General features: G+C 36.3%; 2 protein-coding genes across 4 annotated transcripts in view; one reads left to right on the top strand and one right to left on the bottom strand.

Annotated features, from left to right (window-relative positions):
• LOC107687074 (fibronectin type III domain-containing protein 5) overlaps window positions 1–8,386 on the top strand; it is a 42,716-nt gene extending 34,330 nt beyond the window's left edge. Inside the window, exon 5 of the mRNA XM_016484223.1 lies at window positions 8,216–8,386. Coding sequence (XP_016339709.1) covers window positions 8,216–8,244 — 29 coding nt within the window. The 3' untranslated portion in view covers window positions 8,245–8,386. The remainder of the gene's footprint in view (window positions 1–8,215) is intronic.
• ldlrap1a (low density lipoprotein receptor adaptor protein 1a) lies at window positions 3,261–20,537 on the bottom strand. 3 transcript variants are annotated; one of them, XM_016484220.1, is made up of 10 exons: window positions 20,074–20,537; window positions 13,458–13,600; window positions 10,242–10,354; window positions 9,588–9,702; window positions 8,397–8,469; window positions 7,392–7,487; window positions 6,410–6,510; window positions 6,243–6,277; window positions 5,155–5,186; window positions 3,261–3,939 (listed from the first exon to the last, which is right to left on the bottom strand). In XM_016484220.1, exons 1-10 carry the CDS (start codon window positions 20,156–20,158, stop codon window positions 3,893–3,895), a joined length of 840 nt encoding a protein of 279 aa, XP_016339706.1. In that variant the 5' UTR covers window positions 20,159–20,537; the 3' UTR covers window positions 3,261–3,892. The 3 variants fall into 3 exon arrangements, with proteins under 3 accessions (XP_016339706.1, XP_016339705.1, XP_016339704.1); XM_016484219.1 differs by lacking the exon at window positions 5,155–5,186 and having other exon boundaries at window positions 6,410–6,507; window positions 20,074–20,534; XM_016484218.1 differs by lacking the exon at window positions 5,155–5,186 and having other exon boundaries at window positions 20,074–20,533.
• Window positions 20,538–21,554: the final 1,017 nt, after the last annotated feature.

Here is a 21,554-nt window from a genome sequence, read left to right as displayed (position 1 = left end):
TTTTCCCCCATTGAGAAAAAAATATATATATATTGTAACATTTAAAGTTCTTTAAAATTCGTCAAAAATATTATATAAAAATTATTTTAAATTAAAAAATATAACTTCTAATACTTTGAGACAAAAATAAATAATATATTAAGACAAAAAAAAAAATCTCTAAAATCTCTCTCTCTATTTCTTTACAAAGAGAACATATACAACAAGCTGCAAATTAATTATTCAGCTATTATCAACATCCATAAATTTATAAACACGATTTGCTATGCCATATGATGCAAGGCATTATTGGTTTGAGGTGTCTAGCACATTCTTGCATGCTTTCAAGACCATCACAAACCTTTTTTTGTGATAATGTTAATCAGCTAAAGAACACGGTCTAATTGCCAAATCAGCAGAATTTGCAACAGCGTGGGATACATCTCAGAAAACCGAATGCGTACCTTTAACAAAGATAAAAATAGATGTACAAGACTCATAAGATTTCCAGAGACAGCACAGCAAATGTTCAGTTAGCTGGCATCAAACCAGCACTTACACGGTCACTTCATCAGAAATAGACTATAAGTGAACATACTCTTCCAGAACAATGGACTGTAATTACTCTAATGTACGGATATCTCTGCATTAGATGACACAAAATCACTTTTATCATTTTCGTAACTACTTTTAATCAACTGTTCCGTATAACTGGGTCATTTTTAGTGAGTGTATGCCACTCGGTTTGATATTTTGTATCTAATGCACTGACATTCATAAATTAAGCATCCAAATCCTTTGTGTAACCACATTGTGCATTTTGTTTGTGGTTACAATACCAGTAAAACACTGTCTGTCTCATCAAATCATGATGGTTTAATTATGGACTTCCTCCAAGCTGTTTCTTCAGTAAAAAAAAAAAAAGAAGTTGACAGGCTGTATTTAAGCCATCACTGACTAATGAAGAAATAACACTTCACCGACTGTTTAAAAAATGTTTTATGGTAATTTAAACAAATCTGCTATGCACTCCGTATAATATAGCACTAGCTGAACGGTACGAAATATCCCACATCCGGCATAAAATTAAAGACCTTCAGCTGGAACTTTTCAGATCGGAGCTATTCATCTGGGTCAAACGTACACAAAGGATGGCTGTTATATCAAAATTACTCAGCAGCCGAGCAGTGAATTATAGAAGATGGCTTCTAAGGTAAAAAATAAAGAAAAAAGTAATGGGCTGCAGATTCTCGACCGACTCTCTGTGATCAAACCCATCCATCTTGTTCAACCTTGGTGTGTTTAAAGTGCAAGCAAAATCCCATCAGCCATTCACAGACAGTGGCCCTGTGAATACAGATGCCTGTGCGCTCCGGACTTTCTGCCCTTTAGGTTTAATCTATTTTTACTGGCTGTAAAGCGTAAGCTTCATCCGTTCTGAACTAGAGACCTTGGTGAAATCGATGGCATTTCACCCACAATTCACCTATATATAGACGACAGACAGAAAAGGAAATATGACTTGAACATTTCACACAATTTGGAGGGGTACGTTACAGAACGAATGCCAATGAAGTTTGAGGGAAAGTCCTCAGGCGAGAGGATATGGATTGTGTGAGGGGAGAACATTTCTGAAGCTCTGAGCCTCCCACACGTTTTTAGACACGTTTTTGTTTGAGTGCGTGTGCGTGTATTGGTGCGTCAAGGATTCTCTTGAGCACTTTGCGTCACACGCTTCAACCCACATGCACACCTGACTCCACACATGTACACACACAACCACACGCAAGTCAACCGCTTGGGTTCCATTCTATAAGCTGAGGCAAAAGGTACAGGAAAAACGTGTCCATTTTTTATAGGAACACAAAGGTCAAGTTAGTCCATGTTGACAAACAAAATCACATGTACTTAAAGGGATAGTTCACCCAAAAATGAATGAAAAATCCTGTTAGCAATTATTCACCCTCATGTCGTTCAAAACCCAGAAGACCTTCGTTCATCTTCAGAACACAAATGAAGATATTTTTGATGAAATCCGAGAGCTTTCTGACCCTGCATAGACAGCAACACAACTGACATGTACAAGGCCCAGAAAGGTTGTAAGGACATCATTAAAATAGTCCATGAATGTGCGTTGAAAACTGACACGGAAGAGAAGAAATTGTTGAATAAAGTCGTTATTTTTGTTTTCTTTGCGTGCAAAAAGTATTCTCGTAGCTTCATAAAATTACGGTTGAAGCACTGATGTCACATGGACTATTTTAACGATGTCCTTACAACGTTTCTGGGCCTTGAACATGTCAGTTGCGTTGCTGTCTATGCAGGGTCAGAAAGCTCTCGAATTTCATCAAAAATATCTTAATTTGTGTCCTGAAGATGAACGGAGGTCTTACAGGTTTGGAACAACATGTGGGCGAGTAATTAATGACAGAACTTTCATTTTTGGGTGAACTATCCCTTTAAGGAAAGCTGTCTTTGGGTTACAGGAAAACACCATTATAGAATCTGCATTGATATCCAGTGAGCTCTCAATAAGACCTGCTTGGTATTTGATTTACAGGTCTGAGGTTTTCAGGCAAAGTATAGGGTGCTCTTGCCAATATATATCGCCATCCATGGCCACAATAACTCTCCTGTGCCATTTCAAATAGACTCTGCTGCAGCTGCTCTACATGTGTCAAGTGCATTTTGTGTCATCTGGGACGAATTTAGAAAAAGTGAAAGAAATCCACCTCATGCACAAAAACACTGTTTCACACAAAAACTAAAATGGAGATGAAGAGCCAGAGAAATTTAGAAGGCAATGCTGCCCTCTCCTGGTGACTAAAAACAGTTAGAAAAAATAATAATCAAAACAATTTGGTCTGTTATAAGATAAATAATATAGTTATAGGATATACACAGATTTTATTTAAAAAATATTTAACATTTAATATTACATTTAATTACATTTTTAGCACCTTTTTGATTGAATTAAATGGATGGTGTAGCACTAGCAATGTGAGAAATTAATTTTGAAAAGGACAAATATGCATGAATAATTAAGTTATTAAAGCTAAATAATGTAATGTAATAATATCTGCCAGAGATATATTCTCCAGAATCCCAACAACCCTACATAGGACAAATAGTTCAAAAGATATTTAACATATATAACAGATAATGAAATATCAAGGTAATAATAATACTAGTAATACTAATAAGATCATGCAATACCATATAATGAACTACACATAAAACACAAATAAAAAAAATAAATAATAATGGGCTAAATTCTTAGATAATTTTAACACGTTTATTAGATATTTTTAGAGAAATATTAAATGGCCCCTTTGGGTGTTATAACAATCATACAGTCTGGATTAAATAAAAAAATAACATGTAAATACCAAAATATGATTCACAAGCCTCACAAGACACTAAAGATAAGCTGTACTGTCAATTCAACGCTGATTTCCATGTTATCGTTAATGAAGAGCATTGTGGTGATAAATGAATCTCAAAGCAGCAGCAAACTACAGCGTTAGACCTTAAAGTAACTCCACACAGTGCACCTGAATATACACAATGTTACATTTCATATGATAAACATGCATGAAACAACACTGACTCTGGTATCTACATACATTATTCTGTATACAATTTGATTGATAAAAATAAAGCATGTAAACTCGGGTATAGTAGCTTTTTTGCAAAAATAGACTCATCTGCTAGTGCTTTGGTGTAATGGACCAGATGATCGGGACGAGAAGGACCAGTGTGCCGCCCTCTCGACTGGCAGAAGACTCCTGCATGAGGTTCCTGGATCTACTTCCTCCCACAAACTTATCTGTGCTCAGAGACTGAAGAGCTCATTTTGGTGCGTTTCCATTGGTCTTGTCCCAATCGGTCTCAGAGTTCCAGTCCTGAGGCCTCACCCCAATGTCCAGGACCTGGGGGTTAGTACGAGACTCAGCGAGTCTACGGGGAAAGAGACAGAAGAATGCCAACTGAAAAAGCTGAAACTCTTCAGTGATGCAGATGTACAGGTTTGATTAACATATAATTGGGTAAATAAGTATAAATTAAGTATAAATCCTCTGATTTCGTCACATTTGTAAAGCTGGAATTGCCCATATGGGTCTAAAGGTTTCATTAAATGAATATTTCACCCAAAAAATGTAAATTTCCAGAAAATTTACTCACCTTCAGGCTTTCTAAGATGAGTCTGTTTCTTAATCAGAACAGATTTGGAGAAATCTAGCATTGCATCACTTGCTCACCAGTGGATCCTCTGCAGTGAATGGGTGCCGTCAGAATGAGAGTCCAAAGAGCTGATAAAAACATCACACTAATTCACAAGTAATCCAGACCACTCCAGTCCATCAATTATTGTATGTATATTTTTTCAATTATGGACAGCAATATTATGGATAGAGAACTTGTTTAAAGTTACAAACATCTTGATGGATTTATTTCAAACACATAGCTGTTGACTTCACAAGACGTTAATAGTTGGACTGGAGTTGTGTGGATTATTATTTAGCTGTTTGGACTCTCATTCTGACGGCACCCATTCACTGCAGAGGATCCACTGGTGAGCAAGTGATGTAATGCTTAATTTCTACAGATCTGTTTTGATGAAGAAACAAACTCCTCTACATCTTGGATGGCCTGAGGGTGAGTACATTTTCAACAAATTTTCATTTTTTGGGTGAACTATTCCTTGAAAGGCCACATTTGGTTGGTAGCTAATATGCTAACAACTGGTATGGTTTTATTTGTAAGGTTAGAAGGCATGCAGTACATCAATGTAATTGTATTACACTTTTAACTAGGTGTTATGTTCAGGGATAAAAAACAAAAACAGGATGAAAACACAAATAACATACAAACTGGCTAGACTGAGAATGATGGGATATTGTAAACAAACCACATTGTATTTAAATATGGATCATTGCAGAACCCTGCCATCAAATTCACAATTAGATCTGTGTGTTGGGTCACTACCAGCCCAGGATGCTAATTTGGTTGGGTTGATCAGTGAAAGTTGGCAGGGTTCTGGAAGACACCAGGGGAGGGGAATGATGTTACAGATTGACAGACAGCATATAAACGGAACACAGATTTGGGTATGGAGCGGGTGTAAGTTGAGCTCCGGTTGGATTGGTACAGGACTGGACCTGTACTTGTTACCTGGAGAGTACTCATAGCTATCCAAACTGCAGCTAGGAACAAAGAGAGAGCACAACAATCAAGGGCCGCAGGATGCTTCTCTGTACCCCTTTAAGAAACAGTTCTATTTAAAACAAGTGATAATGCATGAAACAGCCAGTTTTTGATATTAATCTTCCATTAGGCATGAAAGGTTAAATGCGGTATTAGCTGCTTCAGCCCAGATGAAGATGTTGCTGCTCAATAAGGCTGCTCCCACCATCAATTAATCTGATAAATATTTCTTCAGTCAACACATGGTTCCTCTGATGCAAGACTTATATAAACATATATTAAGTAATGAATGACTAAATAAGTAACCAACTGCATTTAAGCAATCTCATTTTCTTATTGTAATTAATTTGCTCAGTTCTACAGTTTTTTTCATTAATAATAATAATAATTATTATTATTATTATACACATTATTTTATTTTCTTATTTACAGTATCAATTATTCATTGCAACCATTATAAGTCTGACAAAAAGCAGACAAAAACAGCAGTTGACAATAAAGAAAAAATTGTAATAAATAGATAAGAATCTTGCTGAGGAAACATTTCCAAGCATTCCACGTTCAGCTTGTTTGGTGGATTTAATCAAAATTGTAAGCATTTGTACTCATAGAGCACAAATATTCAGGAAAGGGTTGTCATCTTTGAATTGAAGGCCAACTCTATATTTGCAGGGCGAATTATACCCTGCCAAACTACTGTTATGTAAAGCTCTAGCTTGGTTCTGTGGAAAATAAACAAATAAAATCAGAAAATCTGTCTCATGAGACCTCGGTATGGGAAAAGTGCCTTTGCTCAATTGCTCCGGATGATGGCCAAGAAGTATGCGGAGCAAACTAAAAGAAATATTTCAAACGGTTCCAACAATCTTTGAGAACAAACACAGAAAGACTGTATGTAATTTGAGATCGTCTTGATGTGCGAGAGTTTTTTTTACATGCAGCTCACTTCTCAAGGATTAGCCCTTCCTGCCCCTCATTGAAGAGAGATAGAAAGGAGATTTAGATGAGACAGAAGCTTGTGAGAGGAGATAAGAACAGCTTTGGGTGCCTCATACCTTGAAAAAGCCTCTTCCAGACCATCATCCATCTCCTGAAAGTGGAACAAAATGGTAGTCGAATTGTAACAAGACGAGCAAAGTTAATGGCCAGCAGTCACTTGTGTAGAATCCTCCCTGAGAGTCTCATTTAAGAGAAAAGCCGGTTTTCAAGGACAAGATCTTACCCATTGGGTGGTGCTGTTGTTGTTGGGTTCGGGAGGATTGTCCACATTTTCCACAGCAGATGAGTAATCATCAATGTCCAACAGGTTCTCTGTAGCTACTGCTAGAATAGATACATAGCACATTAGTATCAAAGTGCTAAAGGGATAGATCACACACACACACACACACACACACACACACACACACACACACAGAATAGAATAGAAGGCACAGCAAGTTTAAGAAGTTTGTACTAGTGTTGGGCGATATGCTCAATTTTCATATCGTCCTATCGTCAGCCTGTGAGATCGCCGATACACGATATTATCGTGCTAATTTATTTCATTATTTACTTAGTTTCATTGCGAGAAAGTGAACCAACTCTAGCGTAAGGATAAAAGCAGCCTAATGTTTTTAATATGACCGAATTTGTATTTAACATAACAAATGAATAGAAACATCGTAAGTTACTAATTATAATGCTTACATTTCCTCAGTTATTCAATAAGCAGCTACAGAAAACGAGCAAAGAACATTACATTACCAAAGAACATCATCACAAGCTCAGTCTAGTGCGTTATGCACTTTGAAAACACTCCCGTTAAAATCAGTGAATATACACTGTATGAATAAATCTCTTATACTTACATCGCACGTAGATCTGCACTTTGTTGTTTATGAGAGAATTCACGAGTCAGAATTCAGCCAGCGCGCACTGAACAACGGAACTCCGCTGTTTCATCTGAACGCCTCTGATTGGCCATTGCATTCATAAGCTCAGCATAATCGTGTGTGATTGGTTAAAACGCGCAATACTGTAAAAACGCGGAAAAATAAATATAATGCAACAAATAAGCCCTAATATTAATTAGATAATATTACTAGCCTGATAATAATAATAATCGTCTTGCTATCGTCACAGGCATCAGCCACAGGCGATATCTCTGTCTATCGTCAATACACGATACTATCGTCAACTATCGATACAACCCTAGTTTGTACCTCCTACTTTAAGGCTGTTCAGGCTGACCGATCTCTCTGACTGTGAACTGTTGGACGTCTCTCCAGCTGAATCCCATTTCTCAGGGTTCTCTCTCTCTGAAAGTAGAGCAACACATGAATTAAATTCATGCTGTACCATAAAATAAAACAGAAATATATACTTACATTTCACTGAACACTAATCAAAAAGTTTATCCCAAAGTGAAAACATCAGTTGCTCAGAATGAGAGTTCAAAAAGCTGATAAAAACATCACGATAATCTACAAGTAATCCACACAACTCCAGTCAATCAATTACTGTCTTGTGAAGTGAAAAGCTGTGTGTTTGTAAGAAATCCATCATTCGGGCATTTTAACTTTAAAAATACGAGCCCATAATGTCCATAACCTGTTTTCACTTGATCTGTGCATATTTCTCGCCTGATTCAGATGAGATGACTCATATTTTAGACAGAAGCAACCGTTTAAGGTTAAAAACATTGTAATATTCTATTTATTTCTTACAAACACATACAGCTTTTCACTTCACCAAGACGTTAACTGATGGACTGGAGTCGTGTGGATTATTGTGATCTTTTTATCAGCTGTTTGGACTCTCATTCTGATGGCACCCATTCACTTGGTGAGTAAATGTTAATTTTTGAAATGTTTCATTCCTTTAAGTATTAATATTATGTTGTATTCTGGTCACATCATTTTAGAAAATTTGTCTGTAAAGTTGAAGATATACAAGGAATTTCTTTGTGATGCATTAACTGGCTTCTGTTTACCAAATCTAAAAATCTAATCATTTTGTGTGTCCATCTTTTCTATAACATGAAAAGGCAACAGAGCAATGGCCCGACTGTCATAATCAATCACGACAATCAATACCCTCAAAGACCCCATCAGGAGAGCATATTCTTCAAAACAAAGTGACCAATTATTTTTCACTTGTGGCATATGATCCTCTGCAGTTATATACGACCTCCACACTGTTCTGTGGAGATATATAATGCTCTGTACCTTCTTTGGCAACCTGCCAGAACTCGAAGGCCACTCTGAAGGCCTGAGCCACCGTGAGTGTGACCGCCTGGGCCTGAGAAAACACAACGAGACAAGACAAGATCGAGTCATTAAGACAGGATGGAGGAGGACTGTAGTATCTGTGCATTATACACACAAGAACAACATACACATACAACATGTATGCATATTTTTAAGGCATTTCAACATCAGTCATCAGTGGTTTGCAAACTTTTTAGACCAAATAACATATCTAAACAAATCAAACCAAAAGACACAGAAGTAGCCTGAATTTCACACAAAGCTATAATAAAATAACTAGATCTGCCTCTCTCTCTCTATAATATATAGATAGAAATAAATATATACATATAAAAACTTTGTACCAAGTGTTGTTTTTTTCTTCGTCTTCATTTACTTTTTCTATCTATCTATATAGATAGTATATCATATATAATATATCATATAAAACATAAAAGCTATGTTGTGAAACCTTGAGAGCTGCCTTATATCTACAAAATCACATCTGAAATAACCGCAAAAGCAACTATCCTCACAATTGATTTGAATAGTTTTACATTAGCATGTTGCTAAGCTAGCAACACAGCATTTCAAAAAGCAAAAATACATTGCATACACAAATACTTGGTAAACTATTACATTTATAAACAGTCAATAATTACATTGACCTGCTTTTGTACCAAAACTTTTTTAGTATTGAACAAAACAGATTTATAATCATACATTTTCTCAAATTGTTTACAGTCACAGACTTGTTTTACCAAGCTCGTCACAGCGCATTTTGGAAGTACGTTCTCTGAAAATTACCTGCAATGTCTTACACTTGGTCAAAACAACGGATCTCTGAATTCATCCAGCTTCCTGATCAGCCTTTGTTTCAGTAGTGCACTTATGGTGCCTTTAAATGTTGCCTAGGTAGGCGGCTCACTACGAAAGCTTTTGTATCTTAACCCTCAGCATCTAGCCATAAACAGGCATGTTTTTGGACGGTGAAGTGAATGCTTTGAAGAACAGCCTGTCCTTCAACAGACACAAAGTGAGCTAGTCAGCTATTCTGGAACAAAACTGTCCCCCTTCTTCATGCTTTGTTTGACTGCTTTTGTTCCAGTCAGAAGTCTTTGTGGTGACTGAAGATTCACAGCTTTCATAAGGAAAGCATCAAACACTCACCACTTTCCGTTTGGCACAGAGGAATGCATGGCACTCCAGCGTCTCATTCTGCTGGTTCTGGGCGATGAAAGCAAACACTTTGTCATGCATCTTGTCAGCTGTGCAGTATGATATCCTGGGGGAAACGGTCACAAAACAGACCAGAGTTAAGGACTTGCAGTCAGTTTTGAGTAAATAAAAATGATGTTTTGCAGAGATATGGACATGGAGCAGACACAGCTGTCTGTGCTGGATCTTCAAGGACTGTTTTTTGTGCTGCTGTTACACATTAAAGAACTGACGGCTGCTGTTTGTCTTTAAACAAATATAGAAAGTGAGCGTGTGTGTGTGTGTGTATGTGTGGATAGTAGGCTCAGCTGAAGCACATCCAACTGTGAAGATGAGATTTATGGGAACTACTGCTGGTCTCCTGCAGCATGCTGTATTTCACATGTCTCTAGTGAGAAACTCAGAGGTGAGTGTGTGTGTGTGGTAAAACACTGGATGGAAGGATAAATCATCTCCACTGTAGGTCAGACACGCTCACTTCTCAGAAGAGGAAGCATACAGAGACAATTACTTTCATAGTCTAATGTGTTTCAGTGGCACAGCGTGTGAATGTTTAACAGGCAGGTGAACGTGAGAGAAGTCGTGCCGGACGTGTGTGGAGTTCACCTGTATATGGAAATGTTCTCGATCAGCTGGTTGGACACACTGTCACACAGGACGATTCCCTGAGGAGACACTTTCAGGGCCACTTTAGGCAGTTTCTTCCCACTGGCTTTGGCCTAACAAATGAACAAGAACAAACAAACAAAAGATTTTAATATTGTTGCTTGTACGTTGTCTACTGATTTTCATAGTAGTGCTTGTCCATGTAGAACTTGGTTCTTGATTCTAGGATGTTCTGTTCTTAAATTACTTTAAGGGTTATGGACAATGTTCCCTCTAAGCTGTGCGCGTGTGCAGCCTCGCACTTCTTCCGTCGCGACCACGCAGAAGAAATAATGTGCCGCGCACACGCCAAAATGAGTTAGGAAAGCCATTTGATTGAATTCTAGTAAACGCGAAATAATTGCAATGCTCGGGCAAACCGCTATAGAGTTGGTGTCGCTATAGAGTTAGAACCGGTGAATGCGGTTTACAGGTTTCATAGAAAGAGAATGATGTGCGCTAAATGAGTCTGTAGAAATCGAAAACTTTAATGGTTGCGGATGAAATCTCAACACAAGAGCCAGCGCAAATGAAATGACGTGAAATAATACGTCATCATGTTTTAAAGAAGACTGGCTTGATTACGTGGTGGAAACAGCAGATGATGCTCACAGAACGGTAACAAAACTGAGACATTTACAGTCACACACACTGTAAAAAATTATCGTGAATTTAATGGTAAAAGACTAAAAATGCTACAGTAAAAACCTGTTAAATGGTTATCGGTAAATTCCCCTACTATATACGGTGAAAAACTGTATTGGACATTAATTTTACGGTAGTATACCGTTTTTGGAAGTGAAAAAGACTGTATAATTTACAGTGAATAACCGTAAATTGACATTCCCAGAATTCCCTGCGTTACATTTCAAATTTGATGTTTTTTTTGTTGAAATAACTATGTTTCTTAGTTTTTTCTTATCAGTTTTGTATATTAGGGATGTGTGTTACACCTAATGTTGTTAAATGAATGTTTATTGCATTATTTCAGTTTCATGTGTGTTACCATGATGGTGTTTAGTGTTTGTGTGAATGACACAGTGCACCTTCTACATATGTTATTATTTAAAAGCTGCTTGTGATGGGCTTTGGTTCATCATGTGACTTACTCATCACCACCTGCGTTTGGTGGTTATCAGTGTATTACAAGGTACAAAACAGATTTCAGTACTTCAATAGGTTGGTATATTAACATTATATCAGTCAATGAAATTACGGTATTTAACTGTAAATTTAAGTTAAAACCGTAAAACCTAAACCCTGCTACCGTATTTTTTACGGCATAATTCCGGCAACCACAGCAGCTGTTTTTTTACCGTAAATTTTACGGGATTTTTTTTACAGTACAGGTGTAGTGGTGTGCAAACTATAATTATATAAAATAGTTATCTAACATCCCTATGTAGTAGAAAAATGTTTTCTCAAGTAACCTAAAATGTGCATCATTTAATTACATCAAGGGTCAAATCAAATATAAATAGCACATTAAAGTTAAAAGTTACACACTTTTTTGTGTGTGCGCTGTACAGGTATAAAGAATGTTTTTGCTCAGGTGGCCAAAATGTCCTAAAAAGTTTTGAAAAGTTTTGCTCAGCAAGAAAGAAATTAGAGGAAACATTGGTTATGCGTTTTCTGAGGTGTTCTGTGTGATTTATTGTGTTGCTATGTGATTGCTATGGTGGTTTTAGGGGTCTCACTGATATAATCTTTGTATACTCTTATATCTTCATATCCGAGTTAGGGATGGGCAATACGGCCAAAAAAATGATCATGGTAACATTTTTCATATCAGTCGGTAAGGTTAATTTCACAAGTTTTATTTCTTCAAGATTAAATGCTGATTTTTGCTTGTTGTAGAAGTTGTAGAAACCAGACCGTTAATTGTGGTTTAAACTACTTTTTATGGTCAGAACATGACAAACACTTCGCATATTTGAATTCTTTACGCTTTTCCAGTTTTAAATAGCTTAATATAAATATCTTAAGATATACCTAAAAAATATCTTAATATTAAAATTAATTTATTTTTAATTAATTTCTGGATGTCCTAATGAGTGATATCATTTCAAAACATGAAAACAGTAACATCTGTTTTTATATGGTGAAATTTCATTATTCTGTTTGAGTTTTATAAAATTGACCACTGGTCTTCCACAGTAGCATACATTTAGATCATGATAACCACACTTAAAACTACACATATCACCTCAATATCATGGTATAAAATGTAACTACATGGTTTCTAAGTATCTGTATGAAAAACAGTAGTCTAAATACATTAAAGGAGACATATTATGCCCCTCTTTACAATATGTCCCCAGAATGTGTCTGTGAAGTTTCAGCTCAAAATACTCATCAGATCATTTATTATAACATTTTGAAAATGCCTATTTTGAGTGGAAGCAGAAACACGCTGTTTTTTGGGCCTGTCTCATTAATTGCAAATGAGCTTTTTCCAGAATAGAGCTGCGCCATTACAGCTCGTACCTGCTTCACTTTTCCTTGGTTGGTAGATGCACCGGGGACCTGATTATAGCACTTAAAACCTGGAAAAGTCAGATTTTCATGATATGTCACCTTTAAATTAAAATGCACAAACACTATAGCTTAAATCACAAAAAAATACTGTAATAATTATATTCCATTACTTCTTTAATACTTTGATAATATAATAAGATTCAATATGAATATCCCACAGTTCTGACATAATACTATGGTGCAGTTAGTGTTACTACAGTAAATTCATGGTAAATGATGGCGATTTGTATCTGTATTGTTGTGCACAGTGTTTCTTCTGTTTGTCAGCGCTGTCGTAAAACTAGTTTAAATGATTCATTAAATCAGTCATTTGTGTTTGCTGAATTAATGCGCTTCACACAGGATCTCAGTGCTGTTTAGTGTTCGCATGACCGAGATTTATCAGCGAATAAACGCATCTGCTCTAGTGAGCTCACGCTGCGCGGCCGTTTGAATTGAGCCAAGCGGATAAACGGTCTGTATGGCGCAGTTCAAATGAGTCGTACTGTTTCGTTCCACTTTTGGTACATAAACTTTATATTGAACATTTATCGAACTCGTGTTATCGTTTCATCAAGGAAAATTATATTGCAATAATTATTGTTATCGTGTTATTGCCCCAGCCTTAATCCGAGCTATATGTCAAATGACAGAACTCACCGTGGCAACAATCCTCTTGACAGCAGCGGCTGAGAGCTCCTCGCCTTTGGGTTGGTCCACCAGAGTCATGCCCAGATGCCGAAGGTTAAAGGTCATTCCCTCCAGAAGAGTCTCTCTAGTGTCAGTCCAGTTCTCAGGTAGCTCTGGAGCAAGGGGAGAAAAGACGAACATAGTGAAGAGTTTATGAGGCAACACTAAACAGCCACAAAAACATTCACACATGTGGGTTAAACCAAGTCAGCACAGACAAACAGCTTCAAAGTGCACACCAAAGACTTGTGCTGTAGAGGTCATGAACAGTTATGAAATATTGAAAGAAAAAAACACTGCATGAGCAAATATTTGTTGGAATCAACCTTAAACCTCTAACGACTCAAATATTCCAGGCCAAAAACATTTTGGATGCTCCTGTACACCCTTATTTCCAGGGCTGACTGAAAACAAAAAGACAGTCAAAGGTCTGGAGCAGCTGTAAGAGATGAGGTTTCAAGAAATTAAACATGTCTTTCTTGAAGCAGTGTTTCTGGTATCATTTTTCTCCAATTTCTATCCTGAAGTGTCTTTTCTCAGCTCATCTTCACTAAAAACATAATGTGAAAATATAAAAGTCTTGCTTAAACCCCTACTGCACATCTTTGAAAATAATTATTTGGTTAGGTTGAATATTAACACATGTATTGCATTAGCATGTGTTTTGAATACTCCGTTAACAGTTCTGAGAAAATTTTGGTTACACTTTACTTGAAGGGGTGTGCATAAGACTGACATGACACTTACATAATCATGACATGACACGTCATGAATATGAAGGTTTTTTTATGCATGTTTATGACAACTGTCATTAAGTGTCATTCACTCAGTTATGTAATTTTTAATGCAAAGATGACATTGTTTGAGATGTCTTTGTTATGGTCTATGGTTAGGGGTAAGGGTAGGGGTAGGGTTAGGTTAGGGTTAGGTCAAATAATGTCATATTTGCATTAAAAATGACATAACTGCGCGAATGACACTTAATGACAGTTGTCATAAACATGCATAAAACCTCCTTCATATTCATGACATGTGTCATGTCATGATTATGAAGGTGCCATGTCAGTCTTATGCACACCCCTTCAAGTAAAGTGTTACCAAATTTTTACTTGTAATGTTGATGCCAGGAATGTGTCAATTATATCAAATGTAAATGTGATTAGAAAACTGCCAACACTTCTGCCTTCACAATCTGCATTAATTTCCCAATCTGATTACAGCACATTAAGCGGTTTCAGCTATCCATTAACTAAGATGCACACAAATAAACACTCTAATTATTTCTGTTGACACTCACATGTTTGGCTTTAGTAACACTACCTGTGGCTCCTGCAGTCACCTGACTGCTTTTGGCAGTGGAGCTATAACAGTTAAACTCAGAAAATCCCCACAGACAAATTCTGGGAATCACAACACAAAGGAACCAATCCAAAACAGACAAGACATCTTTCCATTAAGTCAGATGTGTTAAACAGCTATAGTGAATATACACCCTTTTGTGTTACATTTTTCTATATGATCTCAATGGTTTGTTAAACAGGTATTTAAGTCAAAGTACGTCCTTATTGTGTTAATTTTTTTATATGATCCTAATTAATGATAATGACCCAGATATGCCATTAAAGTATATATTCCACCTAAATGTTATATTATAAAATAAAGAAAAATAAAGAAAAAATAAAAAACAAATACTAAAAATTGGAAAAAAAAAAAGCTTTCTTGTTATGGTCTTGCCATTCAACAGTGCTTCAAAAGTTCTCATGGGGCAATATGATGTAAACTGCACTATTTTTAAGTCATATTCACAAGGAAAAGGCAATTCCTGTATCTCATTAACTTTAGTCTGAACAAGCCACTGATCTGGTAGAATCCTAGAATCCTCTCAAAGGCTCAACCATTAAAGCTACTGTACCACTACTTGTTCAATGAATCATACATATTTACAGGAATCATAATCACAGGAAACAGTGAATCACTGTCTCAGAAAGAGATTGTTGATTTTTGTGCACAGCCGACAGAAACATGTCACAACAAGGGCAAAATTCACAACTCTATTGTGGCATAAACCAAACCAGTCATACCAAAGATGATCAAATCATTACAAAGAAACTGAAATTCTGATGAGTGTCTTCTTGTGTCCTTAAATCACTTTAGGAAGCTACAGGGTCTATATCATTACTTTTCCCACAGCTCCTGAAATAACATGCTGAAATTATTGATGATGCTCTACAACCCCAGCATAAAACCAGGGTAATTCACAGACATGCAGAGATGGAAAAGGGCGTAATAATACAGCCCTAGTGACATACTGATTAGTGACACACCCAAGGGCCCTTAATCACAGGGGGGGATGCACTACTTTGTCTTAACCATGTCCCTGAAGAACCATCCAAGGGTGGAGTGACCCAAGCCACCGCCTGCCTTCAAGCTCCAAAATCAGAAACTCAACTGGCTGTTGGGCCAGATATGATTACGGTGCAAAATGGTGATTTTTTTCTGAGGTCATGGTAAGCAGTTATTTCAGTCTTGGCCAGATACAGAGGAAAAAAAAATTCATTTTGTTTATTTTTCAAAACGGAAAAATAAACAGAACTCTCAGAAACAGGAAGTCATTTTTGCTTCGAGACAAATGCAGATAAACGTAGATGATGCAAGTGATGGCGACACGTTAATGAGGACCTTGATATGAGAGATTTATGTGTGAATTACAAACAACTACTAAACGGATCATCATTTCTTTGGGGGAAACTATAGCTTTGTGAACAAATCTTCATAAAACAGTTCATAAAAAAAAATCCAGGTCTCCCTAGTAAGTCTTCTAGACTCGTCTCCTAGACTCGTGCTTCTACTTCCACACAACTCCTCATGAAACATGAGAGGTGAATATCGAATGCTTTTATCAAATGGACTGCATGGAAAAGGCTCAACAGCTGCTGCTGTACATCTCCCTGGCTCTCTGCATCAGACTGCTGTACTCTTTAGATTGTGCAGGCCACCGACACACCAAAGATCCAGAGGCACGGGCGATAAATCTCACCACTATAAAACACCATAAAAACTCTCTCTTCATTACAATGCAGCCAAGCTATGCACTTTCTCTGTTCAGGCACACGACTTTGGAGCAGCAAGAAGGACATTTCTGATCACTCTGATGAGAAGTGATCATAGGAGAAAGCCGAATGAGATACTTCCAAGAGGAAGGAAAGTAATTATGAACTATAACAAGGTGAATCGTTATCAAACCTCCTGTTTAAAAGTTGATTCATTTTGCTATCTGTGCACAATGTAGTCAATTGCGTTCATTTTTGAATATCTGCATTTAGTATTGGGTCAATAACAAGACGCTAATTTTAATTTTCTTATTTCTTTTTTTTTTTCATTTACATTAATTAAAAATACATTAAGTTGCAATTCACATTTTCATCAGTAAACCAAATATATATATATATATATATATATTATGTGTACACTCACATGTAAGAAAAATGCTTTTACTTTTACTTATATTATTGTTACACCACATGTCATTGTAGAGTCATTAAACAGATTTTTTAAATGTATTTTTAATTTTTTTAAATGACATACAAGAGGAAGGGAACTATAACAAGGTGAATTATTACTGAACCACCCATTTGAAAGTTAATAAGCCTATTAATTTTGCTTTCGTAACTGTAAATAATTATATTAATAAAAATATTAATACTTGAAAAAATAATGTACAGTATTTGAAAAATAATGTGTTTTTTGAACATTAAAGCATGTCAACATATTCTGTTACACCAAATACACAAAATAATGATCTTTAAAAAAGCATCATATGACCCCTTTAAAACCACTGGTTTAAAGAGGGAAGATACACAATCCAGCTGGCAAAATGAACAACTGCAACCCAGTCAAATAAAAAAGATCTTTGTCTGGATTCCTCAAAAAGGAGTGAAATGAGCTGAAGTCTGTACTGCAGCTAAAAGTAGGTCAGTAGATCAACAAAAGAATGTTAAACACACAAATGTGTCTTATTCTTCATCACTCACCCATTGAGAGAACAACCTATAAACACTGGTAGCTTGCTGATGTTGGAAACTTTTACCATTTTGGCAAAGCCTTAGCCTTCACTGTGACTGAATTATGACTGAACACAATCATAAACGTGTTCTTGCAGACTTCTTGTATTCCAGGTCATACAGATAAGCAGCTCTCAGCCAACAAACAGAGCCGCTTTTGTGGTGTCAAGACAGAATTAAAGGGGAAATGAAAATGCACAGCAAACTTTCTGATCCCACTAAAGGAAAACAAAAAGTTGCCCTTGTAAAGACCAAGCCAGCCCACTTCAACTGCTTTCAAAGCTCTGAGTCTGAGTCCATTGCAACTTTGAAGAAGTCTTTGTTGAAACAAATGTGCCTTAGAATGGCTTGGAAACTGCCAGCAAACAAGTACCTACTTGTAGACTAGTTCAGGATGGATGCCAAAGAGAAGGAAACAGATTTCAGATGCAGACAAAATCACACTGTGCTGGCTTTGCATCATGTTTATTTCACAAAACCGTTGTCTTCTCATCCTTCTCATATGGTCTCTTTTCAATTAACCCTCAAAGACCCACTGTAGCAAAACTGCAACAATTGTTTAAAGCAATTAAATTACAGTTTTAAAACATATCACTTATAAATTACTAAACATGTGGTCAATTAAAGGAAAAAAATAATAGTAATAATATATTTATTCCTTAATTGCCCACATGTTTAGTATTATATAACTGATTTATAAGTGAAGTTTTAAAAATATCAACCTACATACACTACATTTCAAAGGTTTGGGTCATTAATACTTTTATTCCCACATAGTCGCATTAAATTGATCAAAGGTGACAGTAAAAACATTTATAATGTTTCAGAAGGCTTCTAATAAATGTGGTTCTTTTGACATTTCTATTTCCTTCAAAATAAAAAAATGCATTGTGGGTCACACAAAAATATTAAGCAGCACAACTGTTTTCAACATAAATGATGATGATAATAATAATAAATGTTTCTTGAAATCAGCATATTAGAATGACTTCTGAAGGGTCATGTGACACTGAATACTAGTATGAATGATGCTGATGCATGAAAAGAATTAAGCTTTTTTTTTTTTTTTATAAATATACTAACATAGAAAACAGTTCATTTAAATTTTTTATATTTTTTTGCAATATTACTGTTTTACTGTATTTTCTATCAAATAAAATCTTTTATTTTTTTTAATCCGACACCAAACTAAAGCAGTAGTGTAAATCTTTTTTTTTTTAGGATAGTGTAGAGCAGACAGCAAGCGGAGTGGAAGAGTGAGAGGGGACAGGATCAGGAATGGTCCGAGCCAGGATTCGAACTTGGGATGCCCGAGTAATAACACAACGGCGCTATATGTCGGTGCACTTGCCCACAAGGCTATTATTGGCACCGATGCAGTAGTGTAAATCTGAGACAAAGTTACATTTTAAAAGCAATAGCAGGCCTTGTTGGGCAAAATTTTATTTTATTCACTCAAGTCACACTATACAGCTAAATATTCCTAAATATTTTGGATGCAGCCTACTAAAACCGGGACAGACACAGTGTTGAAGCTGGTATGTGTTTGCAGTACACAAGCCACGGTTAAAAGACAGCTGACTCCACTGTGATGTGACCCACTCTCTCTCTCTCTCGCTCTCTCTCTCGCTCTCTCTCCCTCTCTCTCTCCCTCTCTCTCTCCCTCTCTCTCTCCCTCTTATCTATTCACGAACAGCTTGTAACACTCCAAAGAGAAAGGAAAACTGGAAATCGCATCATATGACCCCTTTAAGAGAGTCAGAGGAGCCTTCAGAGATACAGAACATATTGAAATTTCAGTTATCTCTCTGGAAGATTTATAAAGGTCAAAGCCACTGCTCTGTGGGCCTCTGCATGTGCTTTTCCAGAATATATTACAGGAGGTCAGTGCGGTGTGGAAATATCTCAGGATCTCCACAGAGGGTCAGAGAGCAGCTCTGAGATGAACATATCCACATTCCAGCCTCCTGGACCAAGAAAGTATGTACTTGCATAGCGAATTATTACAGTGGTGAAACTGTGCAACCCTGGAAATATTTAGCAACTTTTTTTCTCTCCCAAAATTCGCGCTTAAAACAAAAGTGCTTTGCTAAAATAAAATGTCTGGGTTTTCGAGGGCTAATGAAAAGCATGCTAGTGTTGGTGACAAGCCATTTCTCAAAACCTAGACAGCGTTTTTGGGCATTACTACTGTCTAGATAGGTAGCTCAACAGGTTTTGAGACCCAGCCATCCACTAATGAACCTTAAAACATGTAGTTTCCTATGAAGGTTGCGAATCTCATCAATAGATGTAACTTAAATACTCATCTGTGCCTTTCATTAAACAACTTTTCAGAGAATATTTATAAATTGTAATCAAGAGCCATTAAAAAAAAAACAAAATTTACCCACAAACTAACAAAGCTTCATAACTATTAGGAAAACTTCATCTTTTGAGTGTATTACCAAACATGATTAACACTTCTGATAAACAAGATAAACGCAATATGAGACGAAAGTCTCGCTGTTGACACACATACTCACTTTGGTGTTTGCCTGAGCTCCAGGACTGTTTGGTCAGGCTGGGACTGCGAATAAAAGCCCTTCTGGCTGATTTGAGCACATCCATGGCGAGGTTTCTAAGCGGAGAAGCGTCTTCAGGTGCTGCTGTTGGCCATGAACTACGTCTTCTCACTCTCAACTTTGTTGTGGCTGTGTCGACGCCGACATCTGTGGGAACACTTGAGTCACCGCGTCTCCTGGGCGGTGTTTCATCCGTCAATCAAAATGACGTTCGAGTTACGCGGCGCAAAGATTCTGTTTCCATGGCAACGGCGTTAAACAATCCATTCGAAGCCTCGTCAGATGTGTGCTTTTTGAAATGGGTGTGCGCGAATATCAAACAAGAGCTTAGCAGACAGCGGGTTTGTATTAAGGCACCTGGTATGAGCGCCGTCCCTATAATGCCTGACGAGTCAACATCGGTAAGGTTTAGAACACAGTCCGCGATTCCCAGCATAGAAAGACATGAAAAACAAGTGAGAGCATAGTGGAATCTACTGATCTCATCTATGTCGCCCTCATGTGGCTATAAAAAATGGCCCTCTGTTGAAAATTATAAAATCAAATCATGTTAACCATGTTTCACTATGGCTATACTAACAACACAATTTGAAGGCCCCTCAATATAAGTTAAGATATTTAAGAAATTTTCAGATATAAGATATTTGAAGGTCCCTCAATATCAAAGCTTTTTTTTTTTTTTTAACAAACAGAAATAATAGTTATTGAGGAAAAAAAATAAGTAGTATGATTTCTTTATTTCATGCACTTTTTAGCTTTTCAGTATTTTTTAATAATAATAATTGTGAATAATAATAATGTTAAAAATCTGCTAAATGTTTCCTAAGGCAGATCAGTGTTATAGTATTGCTAATTACATTTTATTTTAATATTTTGTGCTTTTTAAATTTAAATTTTTGTTTAGTAATTTTGCTGTTTGTCTATATATATATTGTGTATGTAGTTTATTATAACATTTTAGTTTTAGTTATTTTAGTCCTTCAACTTAAACTAAACAAAACTGAAAAATGCTGCCTCTGCAATAGTTTAAACAAAAAATTTTTTTTAAATAATTTATTCTATTGCAAGTAATGAAATATATTTTTTTTGTATTATTTTAAATTTTTATATTTTATTTAATTTTGTATATATTTTAAATTTGTATTTTGTTTTATATTTATTTTATTTAGTTTGTGATAATTGCCCAGCAGTCTTTTCACAAGTACGAATGACCGGATTTGTAGCCAATTAAATCTCACATTAAAATTCTTTGACTGCTGTAAACCTTCATAACATTGGCAAAAATGCAAGGATAAAAGATAAGTTATGACCTATTACGTATTTGGAAGGCAAAATGACACTGAAAGGAGTAAAAATTATTCTTTTCTCCCTTTGTAAATGTAATTGTAAAGTACTCAATTTCAATGGCATTTGAATGAAGTGCAAATTTCCCTAACAAGTAC

The sequence above is a fragment of the Sinocyclocheilus anshuiensis genome, unplaced genomic scaffold (genome assembly GCF_001515605.1).
Source record: "Sinocyclocheilus anshuiensis isolate Anshui unplaced genomic scaffold, SAMN03320099.WGS_v1.1 scaffold1251, whole genome shotgun sequence".
In the NCBI taxonomy this organism is placed as follows: Eukaryota; Metazoa; Chordata; class Actinopteri; order Cypriniformes; family Cyprinidae; genus Sinocyclocheilus; species Sinocyclocheilus anshuiensis.
The sequence above is the reverse complement of the archived record's forward strand: the minus strand, read 5'-3'. Positions and strand labels throughout refer to the sequence as shown.